The sequence below is a fragment of the Gymnoscopelus microlampas genome, assembly GCF_963454915.1.
Source record: "Gymnoscopelus microlampas genome assembly, chromosome: 9".
NCBI lineage: Eukaryota > Metazoa > Chordata > Actinopteri > Myctophiformes > Myctophidae > Gymnoscopelus > Gymnoscopelus microlampas.
Genome location: NC_139946.1, coordinates 34,670,506 through 34,686,470, shown reverse-complemented (window position 1 = coordinate 34,686,470; position 15,965 = coordinate 34,670,506). Strand labels below are relative to the sequence as shown.

At 42.8% G+C, this 15,965-nt stretch overlaps 1 protein-coding gene across 11 annotated transcripts in view; it reads right to left on the bottom strand.

Annotated features, from left to right (window-relative positions):
- sgip1a (SH3GL interacting endocytic adaptor 1a) overlaps positions 1-15,965 on the bottom strand; it is a 93,236-nt gene that overhangs the window by 64,915 nt on the left and 12,356 nt on the right. For 10 of the 11 annotated variants that reach the window (XM_084066566.1, XM_084066568.1, XM_084066573.1 and 7 more), the window contains exons 1-2: positions 11,758-11,828; positions 5,224-5,268 (exon numbers count right to left, since the gene is read on the bottom strand). In XM_084066566.1, the coding sequence (XP_083922692.1) occupies positions 5,224-5,268; positions 11,758-11,800 (88 nt within the window). In that variant the 5' untranslated portion in view covers positions 11,801-11,828. Of the gene's footprint in view, positions 1-5,223; positions 5,269-11,757; positions 11,829-15,965 lie in introns of those variants that run through there. The other variant, XM_084066576.1, reaches the window with a different exon arrangement.

Sequence of the window (15,965 nt, the reverse complement as noted above, 5' to 3'; positions counted from 1 at the left end):
GACATATTTAGTGGTGAGGCACATTTTCGGCCAAGAAACAGGGTTGAGCAAATCACTGACTGCTTGAAAATGACTTTGTACCTGACATACAAGAAAGTTTTAGTACAACAATACCATTGTTGTTGAACACTATAACTTTGTTTGACCATGTTATTTTAGTTTCCTGTCCACTTCCGCTTTCTCAACAGAAGAAAATGAAATGGTGCTCTCAGTTTCGGAGTACAAGAATGTCACTGCCTGTGATGTTATCAGCTGTATTGTATGTAGCCTGTATACAGTATGACAACAACCCAACTTGAACCATATGCGATTGCACAGGAGCAGTGAAATCCAGTCCACCATAGATGCTTTCTGATCTCTGCTCAACATTCCTGTGTCCAGGGTTTATGTAGGGTTGATCCTGACCAGTTGTACAGTAGCCGTACAGGGCCTCTCTAAAAGTATTCAGCAGGCTGATGTACAGTATAGGAATGGGACATTACAACTGAAGCATCAAGCGTGAGTGACTTGTGAATGTTGGATGCAGAAAATGCCACTACACCAACAACACTGTTAAATCCGGAGTGTTAATTTAACTCCATAATGGTCCATTTTGACACTATTGGAGATTACTATGTAGGGAGCCCTGTGACGTCAAACTCTCATGGGATCAGAAATCCCAGGACCTGCCTGTGTGGTTACCTGGAGGCTAGCTGACTAAAGCTCCAGTGACAGTACAGTAGCTCCACACAAACACAGGCCCATAGTCACCACAGAAAGGCACAGGGAGAAACTGCTACTAAAAAAACACTAGAAAAGATACAATGCCTCCAACCAAGGGACATGCGGTATTGTATCTTGATAGACAGCGGTTGATTTTAAAATGGGGGCAAAGAGAGCTGGCACAAACACTCACACTGTTGCACTGCTCCTTCAATTGTTAAATAGCAATGAATTACTCAATGGACAGATCAGTTGTCTTCCATCTTTCATAGCTCTGTCACCCAGAAGCAGCCACACTGGACATGGGACGGGGCTATAAAAAGCAGCGCTCACCAGGATTAGGGTCCAATTTTAACACCTGACAGTAATCCAGTACTCACACAGTCCACGCTAAGCCTGTGCTAGTCATTCTAATGGAAGAGAGGCTATTTACAGATCGTCGCGTTTCCCCGTAACTGTTACCTAACACCTGGCCTGTGACACATGCAGCCCATGCAGGACAGCACACAGGAGAGGAGAGGAGTCAATACATTTCAAAGGGATCAACAACAAAAACTGGTTAGGAGGACAGTGAGTTCCCGGGTTAAATTACCAGCCAGCGGGACCATTTCCTTCATGTCACTCCCCTGCCCCCCCCCCCCCTAAAAAAACATAAAAATAAACAGACTGGGCAATATATCAATATTATCGACATTGTGATATGAGACTAGACATTGTCTGAAATTTTGGACTTTATACTGTAATCGTGACATCGGAAAACATTAAAAAATGTGAACATTTTGGGTAACAGAAAGAAAGATATTATCGCCACAATGCGATATTATCGTTACAATATCGATATTGAGGCTTTTTGGTCAAAAACATTGTGATATTTGATTTTGTCTATATGACCCAACACTAGTTGATAGTGAAGAGCTGGAGTGTCTATCTGCTCATTCATAATCATAGCAGCTCACCATCATTCAGAGTGCTGGGTGAGCCTGTGGTGTCAGTCTGTACCGTGCTCCTGACTGTCAAAGCCATGGAATAATCTCACGTGCACGGACCACCCAGGTTCTCTCCCTTGTGAACAGACCTGTGTCACCAACAGGTTATTCTATGGTGTCTTAACCACATTAAACACTTACGTTGACTGGGGTCCCCCAGGGGTCTACACTTGGTCCCCTCCTTTCCCTCTACACCAAATCTCTTAGCTGAAAATAGCTGACCTACAAGCTTGCGCTGCGTGGCAACGCAAACGTGCTTGTACAGTAGATCTGCTATTTTCGTCAAAATGTTCCATACTATGACATGCCCAGAATAGGGACGTTCGGGTTCATGTGGTAATGGAATAAATGTAAAAGTATTCAGTATGACCTTTATCAGAAGCACAAAACATGTGCTAGACGTTAACCTAAAAAAAACATAAGTAGATCAAACCAATACATCAACAAACTAATCAATCATTACTGTGACGACAGACATTGTATCAGCGAGGAGGCCAGACAAACTGGCACAGATTGTGTTATCAGTGTCGAAGCTGTGACTCTATCACAGCCCATATACAATATTTACCTAACAGCGTTGTCTTGACTTGCATGTACTCTGTACCTGCTCAGTCAGCATGTCAATATTCAAACTCTGAAGCCTGTGTGACTGTGTTCTGTAACAATGGAGGAGACACAAAGGGCACTTGACAGTGCATGAAGTCATCTCTGGTATGACAAACATAATGGCATTTGTGTAATGTTGACAGAAATGAGGGATCACCACTACTAGTAAGACCTATGATTTTCAACCTTTTTGATTTCAAGGACCGCCAGTTTGATATGCAAAAAAAAAACCTGGGGGCTCGCAACTCACTTTTCAATGCTCCAAGTTTTTTATTCGCGACAAACAGCAGATACAACGTTTCGAGGCTTTCGGTCTTTTTCAAGTATAAACAAGAAAACAGGAAATGACAAAAAAAAGTATATGCACAAACCCCCATTTGTAAAGATTTATCTCTGGGGCCACACATCTACACAATCTTCAGTGTTCATTTAACTCCGGGTGTTCAAAATGGTTGTACAATTTGTACACTCTCCGGGTTACAGACCCGTAAGTGTTGATTTGGTTCCTAATGATCAGTCATTTAGCTGGGGATCCCCTGTAACCCCCTCAACGATCCCTGGGGGTACCCGGAACCCTGTTGAGAACCTGTGCACGACACTATTGTTGTCAACAGATGCCATTGCAGTTTATCAGTTCACATTTTCATGCCATTGTCATCAAACATGCTGTTAATCTAGTATACTGTAAGTACAGTATGTCAGCTGTTTAGATACTACATTCCATTTATTCCAATTCTGTGCTCTGGTGTATTTGTGTGAGATCCAGCATGGGGCATCAAACATGATGCGACGGATAAAAAGGGGCCTGTGCTTCGTAACATAAATAATGAATGAGCCTATGTTTACAATAGATCTTTATGGTAACAACACGGTCTATCCAGACAATACGACTTAAAGGAGTAGTTCACCCCAAAAAAATCTTATTTTCTATCAATTACACAACCCATGAAGCCTTGAATTCAGGGATTTTTTTTGTTTTTTGTCGCATTCCTAAGCCAATAATTTGATGACCGGCGGAGACTCAAAGAGTCTCCTACAGAGTTTCCTACTGACCGATGACCCGGTCATGGCTTAGGAATGCAACAAAAACAAAAATCGCCATGAATTCAAGGCTTCATGGGGTGTGTAATTGATAAAAATAAGTCCTTTTTTGTGAACTACTCCTTTAAGACATTGATGACGCTAGTTCAGTCTGGTTTCACCAAAGACACCGTAATGCACGGAATGTATGCCCGATGAAACGAAACGACAAGTCTTCATCAAAAACCTACCGTTAATAATTCCATAGAGATAATACTTCCATAGAGAGATCACACTGTCTGTCTAAACTATTGGACAATGCAAATTATTCTAAAATGACCACTCTGGCTATAGATACCAGCCCACCACTAAACGTCTCGCTAGATTTAACGCAAGGAGACACCAGGAGACAATTTTTCCCAAGATTTGTATTCAGTGTAAAGTGGGTTAAGAGCCAAAGGGAATGAGCTGCTAGGACCATTCCTGTCTAGAAACAGACAGATAAGGATGCACGCACGCACGCGCACGCGCACGCACACACACACACACACACACACACAGACGTGGAGTTCATTTACCAAACACAGTGGGATAAATAGGCCTGAATGATACCATTACTCATGCAACAGCAACTCATTATACTTTCACAGCCTAGATCATCTAGCTCACAGCGAACACCCACATGAAATAAACATGAACGCTATGACATACAGCCCAGCATTTCTATGTAATGTGCTATATAGGTTTGTCTGAGAGAGGAACACCATTTACTTTCCATAAAATATGTCCTTTATGTTACGCTTCCCAAACATGGATTTGTCACACTGGGTCAAATTCTAACAGAAAGCAACACAGCCCATTGTTATTTGGCAGTGTCTACTTAAACAATGCCTGATTAACACAGTGGCAGACTCAAAGCAATAAGGCTCTTAGGGTCAAACACACGGCAACTGTTTAAAGTAACATTATGAAACGATGGAGAGGACAAGATGGCAGATTACACAGATACACGGGTGAATGGAGGGAGTCTTTCATTTGCCAGCTGCAGAGATATGGAGTCATCCTTCCAAGATCTGGCCTGCCGTCATGATGTCATCAATTAAAGGGACATCAAGCATCCATGAATTCCTTTTTTGTGCTTGTTCTCAACCCAGCAGTGGCAAGTCACTCATAGATCGATATACACACGTCACAAACATGAACGTTATTGCTGGCGAAAACAGCCTTGTATGTAGCGCAAACAGATATAATGCAGTGTGTGTGTGTGTGTGTGTGTGTGAGTGTGTGTGTATCCACGAACACCACACAAAGACAATTTATACAAGCGAGCCAGCTGGGCACATAAGCCGTTCTGCACAATAAATCCAAATAATCCTTTACGACGGGAAGAGGGCAGAGGGGCGGGGAGAGGGGGAAAAAAACACCACAACACAGACACATAGGGCACACACACACACACACACACACGCACACACACGGTTCGGCACACACACACGGTTCGATTAGCTTGGCCATTGTGCTTCAATGCTACAGACACTCTGCCCGTGCCCTTCCCTCAGAATGACATGCAAGTCACCGGAATGTGTGCACTCAAAATAGCAGGGCAGCTTATGACATTTGAAGCTGGCAGACACACGCACGCACGCACGCACGCACGCACGCACACACACACACACACACACACACACACACACACACACACACACACACACACACACACACACACACACACACACACACACACACACACACACACACACACACACACACACACACACACACACACACACACAGATAGACACTTGCCAGGACACGAGACACCATAGATGGAGAACAGTGTAAAGGAGGATTACCTTGAATTAAAGAAACAAACAAAGGAGAATGAGAATAAATTAAAATGCTGTCTTACCTTCCATCATGGTTGCAGATTTGCATTCCTCTATCTCCACGGAGCCTGGGAGGAAAGTAGGTGGTGGGGTGGGAGGAGGTGGGGGTAGAGAGAACAGAAGCCCCCGTTTACCACACAGATACCTCTCAGATACAGTGGAATAGATCACAGCCGAGCAGCCATGTGTGTGTGTGTGTGTGTGTGTGTGTGTGTGTGTGTGTGTGTGTGTGTGTGTGTGTGTGTGTGTGTGTGTGTGTGTGTGTGTGTGTGTGTGGCTAACGCCCCGGCTAACAGCGAGCCTTCGACACCCTTAGACGTCGCCTGTCAACTAGCCCAGAGAGAGAGAGAGAGAGAGGGAGAGAGAGAGGAGGAGGAGGAGGGGGCCTGGCCGAGCTGGCTGCCGATCAGAGCTGTGGCTTAAGCCATGGATGATGCTGCTACTGCTGCAGCTCTACCCTACACAATCAGCCGAGGATGCTGAGAGGAGGGGAAAAAGGCTATTTGGAGAGGAAAAAAAAGAGATGGGGGGGTGGTAGAGAGGGTGGGAGGCGGGGAGACAGAGAGAGAGAGAGAGATAGAGAGACGGAGAGAGGGAGGAGGGGGGCAAAGAGGGAGGGACCAGCTTGCTGAGGTCACAGCTGGGCTTAGCCAATCCCTGAGGCTCTGTGTTGAGTCACATGGCTTATAGCCTGCATCTCCTGACACTACAGCCCGAGAGAGAGAGAGCTAGATTAGTAGCCTCTCTCTCTCTCTCTACACATTACAATCGTGCACCTACAGTACTGTATGGTATGCACGCAATATTACCATACTCAAAAATGCATACAGGCATGTTCACATAACTTAACAGAGGTACACTTTAACTCACGGTATACTTGCAGAGAACATAATGCAGATTATATAGCAAAAACATAGAAACACACACACATGCAAGCATGCAACCAACCCCCTTCTACCCTACCTTCTGTCAAAGCAGTGTGCCAACCATGTCAAGCAATGGATGACGTTAATGGTTTGCCCATAGATAGAACACTGAGCAGGTGTGAATGATGGCACGACCCATGTTGTGTGAAGAAACACAAACACTATACACACAAACAGTACAAAAATATTCTGTACACAGTAACACACAGCCCTGCACAAAACTACTCCTTGCTTTGTGTAGAATGAATATTTCCTTAAAGGCAGTGGTGGACAGTAACTAAGTACATTTCCTTGATTACTGTACTTAAGTACAATCTAGCAGTATACTACAGTAGCTTGTTTCACTGGCTGCTTCCCGCCATCACTGTATATCAGGCTTCTCTCTCTTCACAGGGATAACGATTGATCAGCGTGACGTCATGGCAACGCAGACCACAGCTGCAGCCAACGAGCAGGAGGGGCAAATAACAGCCTGCCTCCAGAGATGGGAAGTAGGTGTGCTTGCGTGCGTGCGTGCGTGCGTGCGTGCGTGCGTGCGTGCGTGCGTGCGTGCGTGCGTGCGTGCGTGCGTGCGTGCGTGCGTGCGTGCGTGCTTCTTACGCATGGACTGGAGCTAGAGGCCCAGGAATGACCACTAATGGAGCTAAAACAAAGGGCATGAGAAACAAAGAGAGAGAGAGACAGAGAGAGACAGACAGACACAGAGAGAGCTCTAAAAGGCTGACTAAAGGAGACTGACAATTAGTTCACACAAGATCTACCTAACTAAATAAACAAACTGATACATTCATGAACAATAACAATTTAGGAATTAACCAATAATGAATGATGCAATATTAAAATGTATATAGCAACCATACACAATGGCATCATCAGAAATGATTTAATCTGAAATATTTGTTCTTAATCATGAACATTTTAACCAAAATTACAAAGATTATAATGCTGTATGTTGTTGAAAGTCCTATCCGGCTATCCCTTTTGGATCAAAACCAAACAAACATGAATGCTTAAATATATTTAGTAAGATTTCTGTTTTTTGTGTGTTATTTCAAATAAATTCAACATTATTCCATAATAGTTGACACTAGGTGTGTTCAGAGGGTGAACATTTTATTTGGGATCAATTCCCTTCAATAACTGACATGAATGTTCAGACACACAAGCTCCATATACGTTTTTATCGATGAAAACACATAATAATCATTTTAATAGAAATAGTCAATTTGGGGGGGGGGGGGGGGGGGGTGAAATGTTTCTTTAAAAATTAAAAGAAAAAAGCAGATCTACAAGCTCACAAGTCATATAGTTGCTATTTTTGCCGTTTTTGTCCAACACTGCTGTACAATGAAGTATACAATTGACTTAAGTGGTTAATCATACTAATCGATTTTGTAAAATTTTAAGATATTAATTTATTTAAACATAAAGAATTAAACAAATTATCATAAAACATCTTTCTTGATTAATCAATTAAACAAAAAAGTAATCGATAGAATTATCACTCACACAGAAAATCGATTGAGTGTGTGTGTGTGTGTGTGTGTGTGTGTGTGTGTGTGTGTGTGTGTGTGTGTGTGTGTGTGTGTGTGTGTGTGTGTGTGTGTGTGTGTGTGTGTGTGTGTGTGTGTGTGAGAAAGAGTCCTGCTTCAAACAGAGTCAGTCATGTGCCTCCGTGTACCCATAGTGCATTCTACCAAGTCATGCTGGGAGTCCATGTGAGACCGTCTCTGTCAATGACTCCCTCCCTCGCTATCATGTCTCATGGATCCTCTATTCCTCTTTTTTCCCCATCATCATGACCACACTCAGACCGTGTGTCTTTTTTCTGTCACAGCCTTGCTCCCTGCTTCCACCCCCTCCTTCTGTCTTTAGACACCCAACATATGCTCCCTGTGAGGATCCCCCGTCCCACCTACCCACAGCCTTATCCCCCATCGCCTCTCCCTCCTCCCGTCTGGCTCTCCTCTCATCCCCTTTTGCCTCTGGTCTCCAACTCCCCCTTTGACCTTGTGCCTCCTCTCTTCTCCTGCTCATTCCCTTCTCATCCTCCCCAACTCCCAGTTTCTTTACTCTTTTTGGTCCCAGATCATCCATCCTTACTTCCTTACTGCCTACTAGTCACTGCTCCTCATCATCGGTGTTGCCTCCTGCCCGCCCCCCCCACATCTTCTTCTAACTCCTTCCCTCCTTCTCATCTCTCTTGTCTTCCATCACCTGGGAAAGCTTCGTTTTTTCCTGTACTGCCCTCCGGTGGTCATGTAGTGTCAGGAATAGATTTGCCAAACCTAACAACCTGAGGGGCAAGAAGGCAGGTGTACTCTGATCAACAAGCTAGACCAGTGGTTATCAAACTTTTTAATTTCATGGACCCCCATAACTCTGAGAGGGTACACATGGACCCTTAAGGATCCATTTGGTGTCCATTTGCACACTCAGATTTACAGACCTGTAAGGGTCCTTTTGGAACCCCCTCAAGGAACCGTGAGGGTCCCTGGACCCCACTTTGAGAACCACTGAGCTAGAAAATCCTGAAGAGTAGCCACACATTTCCTAGGGAGCTTACTGGGGAACAGACTCTCTTTTTCCAGGTGTTTCGCCCAGGTGGGAGTGGTTTTGAGGTTAGGTTTAGGCATAGTTTCTGTGAGGTTAAGGTTAGGGTAATCTGAGTTCCCAGAAGTTATCGCCAGCTCTGGCGAGGAACTTCTGGGCCAGAGCCCTGGTATTTGTGGGCGGGATGTACCTTACGCTCTGAATCTGAGCGGACACGCCTCTTACCGGTCTGAGAGCTGTGCAACTCGTCTAAAAAGTCCGACGAGAGGCAAACAGCAGTACACAACAATGGCGGCCGAAATTTCTCAAGGGGAAATTGCTTCCCGTCGATCCTATTTAGATGCAACACCCACTGCATGTGGATCCCGCCCCCTTTTCTTCATTGGCTGTTGATTTGAATCACAACGCAGTGGCCGCGCCCCTGCTGTCCAAGCTCCGACGCTAACCCTCCCAGACTAAGGTTAGGGTTAAGGTTAGGTATAGGCATAGTTTCTGTGAGGTTAAGGTTAGGTTTAGGCATAGTTTCTGTGAGGTTAAGGTTAGGGTTAAGGTTAGGTGTAGGCATAGTTTCTGTGAGGTTAAAGATTAGGGTTTAGTCATATAACCACGCCCACCTAAAAGAGGGAGTCCCTACTGGGGAAAAGGGGGTGTGTGATCATTAATTTGAATAAGCTGTGTGGAGAGATATCTTGTAGGGTAAATAGGCAGACTAATATGACCCTTTCTGATTTCTGTCAGGTTGTGTTCCCACATTATTATTGACTGACACGGATCACTCAAATGAATTGAACTGTCAACAGGAAGAGATGCCCATAATTCATGCAAGGTCTCATGGGACACTGGAAACTCGTGGATAGTTTTTATTTTGTATTTTTATAAAGCAACAACATTGCGCCATCCTGCATTCGACTATGAGCGAGCCGATGAGCGTCAGTCACATGCTTGCCGTCCTTTTCGGAGATGTGATCTATATTCATACATGCGTCCTTTTCACCGAGCGAGAAGTAGCAGAAAGAGTTAGACTCAATGATGAAGGGTCAAAAAAAGAATGATGGGCTTGGTAGAGTATGGATATGAAAAAGATCTGCCGATTTGATTTAGCCATAAGAATTATGCCAAATGTTGATGTTTGTAATGTATCAGTCTCTCTGTGAGGGAGTCAGGTGTCTTTGAGATTGACAGCTGTCACAGGTCAAGGTCAAAGCCGCACCCTTGCCCTGTTCAAAACCCACCTCTTCAGACTCGCATTCCCCACCTAATTCCAATCCCCCTTTTTGCCTTTTAATTTTATGTTTTTGTCTGCTTGGTTTTAGCCTTTTAACTAGTTTTCTCTTAACACATTCCCTGCCAGAGGTCTTTTTTTTTTTACTTCCCCCACTGCCAATGTTAAAAAAAAAAACACTCTCAGGAGCCGAGATACAGGATTTTAAAGTAATAAGTTAACCAAGGAGTGAATGGAGCTAGAAACTTTGGATGGCTATATCTCTGGTTCTGTGTGGATAAATTGAATTTTTTTTTTTTTTTTTTTCAACAACGGTTATACTTGTGACTGGCAGATAACGGGGTATTTTTTCAATAACGGTTATACTCGTTGTTGGTAGGTAATGTGTTAATAAAGTTATTTTCATTTGTTGTTTTGTAAAGCGACTTTGAGTACCCAGAAAAGCACTATATAAATTGGATGTATTATTATTATTATAGATTGCATTTGCTGTAACTTTAAGCTCAATTCATACTCCACTGCACAACAGTGTTGCTTGCCAAAAAGAACAGACCGACAAGTTATCAACGTGCTGTATTGTGATTCGCGACACTGTGATCTTTACCTCATTGACAAATTATATTCTGAATCCGCGATCAGCGTTGCCTGCTTCATTGTTGTACCCAGCGCTTGTTGTTATATAATGGACTGAAAACATGATCTGGTAAATGCAATATTTCTCGTTTTGATGTTTTACCCACAGTGTGTGTGAGAGCTGACCTAGATATGGAGCTGGATATAGACCTAGATACGCAAGCGTGAGAATTTAATATGAAACCTCCGTAATGCTAAATAATATAACGTTAGCTTAAAGACATAAGACGGTGCCCTCTCCATTTGCTATTTGTTTTAAAAAATAAAGTACAAATAATATTAAATAAAACGTCAGCAGAGGAGGTCATATTTCGCCACTGCAGAGGCAGATAATGTATGGACAGATGAACTGAGGAAGGGTAGGGACTGGGAGTGGCAGATAGAGGTAGAGAGATGGAACAGTCACTTGGGGAAATTAAACATTTAGCATTTGACTGCGTTACAGGAGTTCATGGTTTATTTTTTTTATTCCCTTCTCTGTCTGTTTCTCACTCTCTTCCTTTCTGGTTTACTAACTCTGTCTCTTTCTTTGTCATTCTTTTACTTTTCCTTCTCTCCATTTCAGTTACAGCGACAGAATAATTTCTTTTGACTTAAGCACATCCTCCTTTGAGGAAAGGATATACTAGTCTGTACCCCACTGCACAGCTGCACACACACACATACACATGGGTCTATGCAAAACAAAACAAACAAACTTGAAGCTGATGAATTATGAACACACACATGGATACATGGAATAACAACATACACAACTACTGTATGCAACCAGCCCAGGCAGTAACACCTGCAAACACTATTGGCCCTTAACTCATTCCCTGCCTAGAACAACTAAAACGACTTTTGAAAAAGAAACACATTTTTTTTTTTTTATTTGACCCAAACACCAAGGAGATATGATTTTTTCGAAGATCTAGACTCCCATCCTCTTCCTTGTTAACATAAAACTTAAAAATGCTGTATCTCGGCTCCTGAGTACTTTTTTTTTTCAATGAAAAATCTTGGCAGTGGGCAAACGCGGCCAGAAATAATTCAGGCAGTGAATGAGTTAATAGAGGTTCTGCAGAGCTAGCAGAATCCTAGCTATAGAGCTCCACTATATAACCGCAATGAGATACTGAAGGGCACACAGCCAAATCCAATCACACAAAACTCAGGATAGGCACAGACATCCATATACCCACATGACACACTTGAAGTAGAACAAAAGCTGTTGCTCCTACCTGCAACAATACGAAACCAGCCGGTACACAGCTCCTCAGCCATTTACAGCTGTCTCCATGGACCCCCCCCCAACCCCCAGCCTGACGGAGGGATGAACAGAGAGAGGGATGGCTGGATGGATGGATGGATGGATGGAAGTGACAGGCAGAGTCTGTTGGGCGAGAAGAGAGGCCTGGATCAGTGGGAGTAACAACGCGCTGTGCCTGATGCTAAGGGGACAGACCCTTTTTGCATGTACTGTACCCAATGCACAGACAGACACACACAGAGGCACAGATGTGACGGTGCAGAATAGTCATGTGGCACAGTAGTACAGGTGGAGTCTACGGTGAGAGAGTGAAGGTGACCGGGCTTACATTGACTTCAACACACAAATCACACACACAACTGAAAATGGAAGAACCGAAGATCAGAGCATTTTACATTTTTCTATTCTGAAACATTGGATAAAAACAGAGAGCGAAACAGTAAATGATATCACAGAACTCAAAGTTAACCTAGATAAAAATGGTATGAAGAATCACGTCCCTGTGAAAGGCGAACACAACAATGGCATGTGCTGTTGGCGCCATCTGCTGTCTAATTTAATGCAGTGCTCTCTCTAGGCCAGGGGTCTTAAACGTTTTCAGGCCAAGGACCCCCTAGCTGAGAGAGAGATGAAGCAGGGACCCCCTCTGTATTGTATAAAATTGTGTTTCAGATTACACTTTTTTTTGGGGTTTATTTGGTCTGCTCTTTTTTCCCTCTACACCTATACCTCTTTGCCAAAAATAGCCGACCTACAAGCTCACAACGCCTCGCAGCGCGAGGCGTTGTGAGCTTGTAGATCTGCTATTTTTGGCTAAAGTTCTCCTCAGATATGGGATGCTAGGACCCCCTGTTGAAGACCCCTGCTCTAGGCACAGGATCAGCCATCCCTTTTTTTTGCTACTCTTCCTCTCACTCCCCCCCCACCTACCCTTTTACCCCCGCTTCTTTCTACTCTGTGACAGAATCATGCATAGCAATGATCAAGAATTATGAACTGTTTTGACGGCTACTGTTAAGGTCTACACAGTGTATTGTGCATAAAAAAAGTAATAAGCTAATTAAATACATTTAGTCTCATTTAAAAAAAGGTCCATGTATCTGCTTCACTGCCCAAAATATATATACATTTATTTATTTTATTTAAGCTAAACTCACGTATTCTTACTGCATTATTTAGTTAAATGCGAGACAAATCCAACTGTCAGCTACACAGACTTAAGAGAGGACTGGCAGGTACAAATGCATTATTATGATCAAGTAACCACTTACTGTAAACCCTATATATAATTACATAGTTGACTGGAGTTCCCAGGGCTCTTAGTCCATGAGCCAGAGCCCCAAAATTGAGCAATGATTACCGAAAGAGTGGGCAAAACCATACCTATATTAAATTGTTCATAGGGTCAATATAAGTAAATAAATATATGATAACTTTTCCACAGGAGTAGCTTTTTCATAGTTATGACACATTTTGTTATTTTCCCCATACGTACATGACAGGTGAAAAAAATCACAAACTTTATCATAATGAAACTTCCCCAGTTGATTACTTACATGAAGACAATGATTTATTGTATTACAAGTTTTCTGAAATTGTATATTTAATATGCAAATTAGGCATTTAGTCCATGAGCCAGAGCCCCAAAATTGAGCCAGACATTGAATATTCCCTCGATAAAAACCTTTGACTCCAACATCTTAACAAAATGAAATAAGAATGTTGACTCTGGCTTTGTCCAATGTTCCAATGTTGATTCTGGAAAGTTATGCAAATTCGGGCATATTTTCCTAAAGCTAATTTGCATATTTAAATATACAATTTCAGAAAACTTGTAATACGATAAATCATTGTCTTCATGTAATAAGTAATCAACTGGGGAAGTTTCATTATGATAACTATTTTCTAAATTTTGAGATTTTTTTCACCTGTCAAGTACGTATGGGGACAATAACAAAATGTGTGATAACTATGAAAAAGCTACTCCTGTGGAAAGGTTATCATATATTTATTTACTTATATATTGACCCTATGAACAATTTAATATAGGTATGATTTTGCCTACTCTTTCCCTCCTGTTTTTGCTGCACACTAACATCTTGTACACTAATATCTTGATATCTTGGTAAAAAATAGCCGCTCTACAAGCTCACAACGCGTTTGTTGCTTATGGAATAGCTTATGAATTTGCTATTTTCACCAAATGTCAATAAATCATATATTGACATTCCCAAGCAACTCTAATGCCACAGCTTGTTTGGCCCTTATTATATCTCTAAAAGCACACAGTTATATGACAATTATACAGACAGTCAGTGTTCACAGCATTTATAAGGCTGTAATTATTATTCACAAGAACCGACTAAGCGATACAGTTATTTCTGCATGTAAAATACCACTGACACACTTGTGTCAAGTAGGCATGTTCATTTCAAATGGAGCAGACAAGGATTTAAATCACCGTTCTCTACATGCCAAATGACCTCTACCGTTACAGTAGTTCCTATTTCTCTCTATATACTGTACTCCCGTCTCAACCGTTCTCTCTATGCTAGCCTGATGCGTTGGTGAAAATAACCTATATAAGCACAGAACACATCGCAACGCGTTGTGTGCTTGTAGATCGGCTATTTTCGGTGCGTGACACGTTTGTGCATTGTACGTCTGACGGAGCATTAATTACACATATCCCTCCCTCTGGCCTACTTTCGGCCCACCATTCATTTGCTCAAATCTAATCACCTGCAGGGGGCAGTCTTGCTCTGGGCTCTCTTGTCTTGATCTCCCTGCACCTCCTCACAGGTCAACCAACCGATGAAGCCACAACATACTATATAGTATACACTATGCTGTCACTAAAATACACACACACACACACACACGACAGATGGATAGGCAGACAGAAGACATACTGACACACTGACACACACACACACGACAGATGGATAGGCAGACAGAAGACATACAGTACTGACACACATACGGACACATTAACAGAAAAGCCTAAATGGATCATTAATCTGCTGTTGTGCAAACGCTGTGAAGTACAAAAGTAGCTTTTGGCAGAAGTCTTTTTTTTCCATTATAATTTGTCAAGGGGGAGTGTTTATGGAATATGAAGCAGTCACCTCAGGGCCCTCAAGTGCTTTGAACTGATCAAAGTGTCCAAGCAATAACATTTCCATAGTTCATTGTCAAAGACACTATGGGACATGACAGTACTACATGCGTCAGACAGAGGATACAAAAACAAGGATGGGAGACTTTATTATTACTAGAGGTTCAGGCCGCCACAGCTACAGTTCAGTACACCTACATGTACGTCACACTGCTGTTCCGATCGATATGTCTGAGTCACAGTGTCAGGGTCTTTGTCAGAGTACCCGGAGATCTCTGTATCTGTCTGTCTACCTGTGTCCCTTTTAATGCCCATATACAGAGATCCTCGATATAATTAGTATGCCCATACCCTGTATATATGCCCATACCCTGTGTATTGGCATACCAATGAGCATATTGTTTGGATTGGCGGTTCTGGATAACTGGATATCCATATTATATGGACATATCGGTCGGATCGGCGGTTCTGGACAACTGCATATCCAAACAACTCGGCGGCGGGCATTGCATTCCCTCGAGTCCTTGCCGAAGCGCCAAGTTTGAAGTCGGTCGGTCCCATATATGCACATGACCATATATGGGAATAGCAGTCGGATCTCTGGCTCTGGACAATCGGATCGCCATATATGCCTATATATGGGCGTATCGGTTTTGTTTATGGTTATGTCTGAGTCAGAGTGACGTAGCCGTGGTCCTGCCTATAGAGTATTTGGGTGTATCTGGTTTGTTAATGGTGGTTATGTTTGAGTCAGAGTGATTCAGACATAACCATGGTCAGCCGGCTGGCCAGCCCTCCCAGTAGCCAATTTACATATAGGATAGAATGACATGAGAACTCAGGCATGTTTAACCACTTTCAACCTAGGCATCCCTATTTTAGCCATGTCATTATAGGCAAACATTTTCAAAAACGTTCACATTTTTTATTGCAGTGTGTGAGCTTGTAGATCAGCCATTTTATTTATCGTCATACGATGAAGTACATAGGGTTTAAGTGGTTAATCCACTCTGAAGATACTGACCAGGATATCATAAGTTAAATTCAAAAGCCCCGATAGT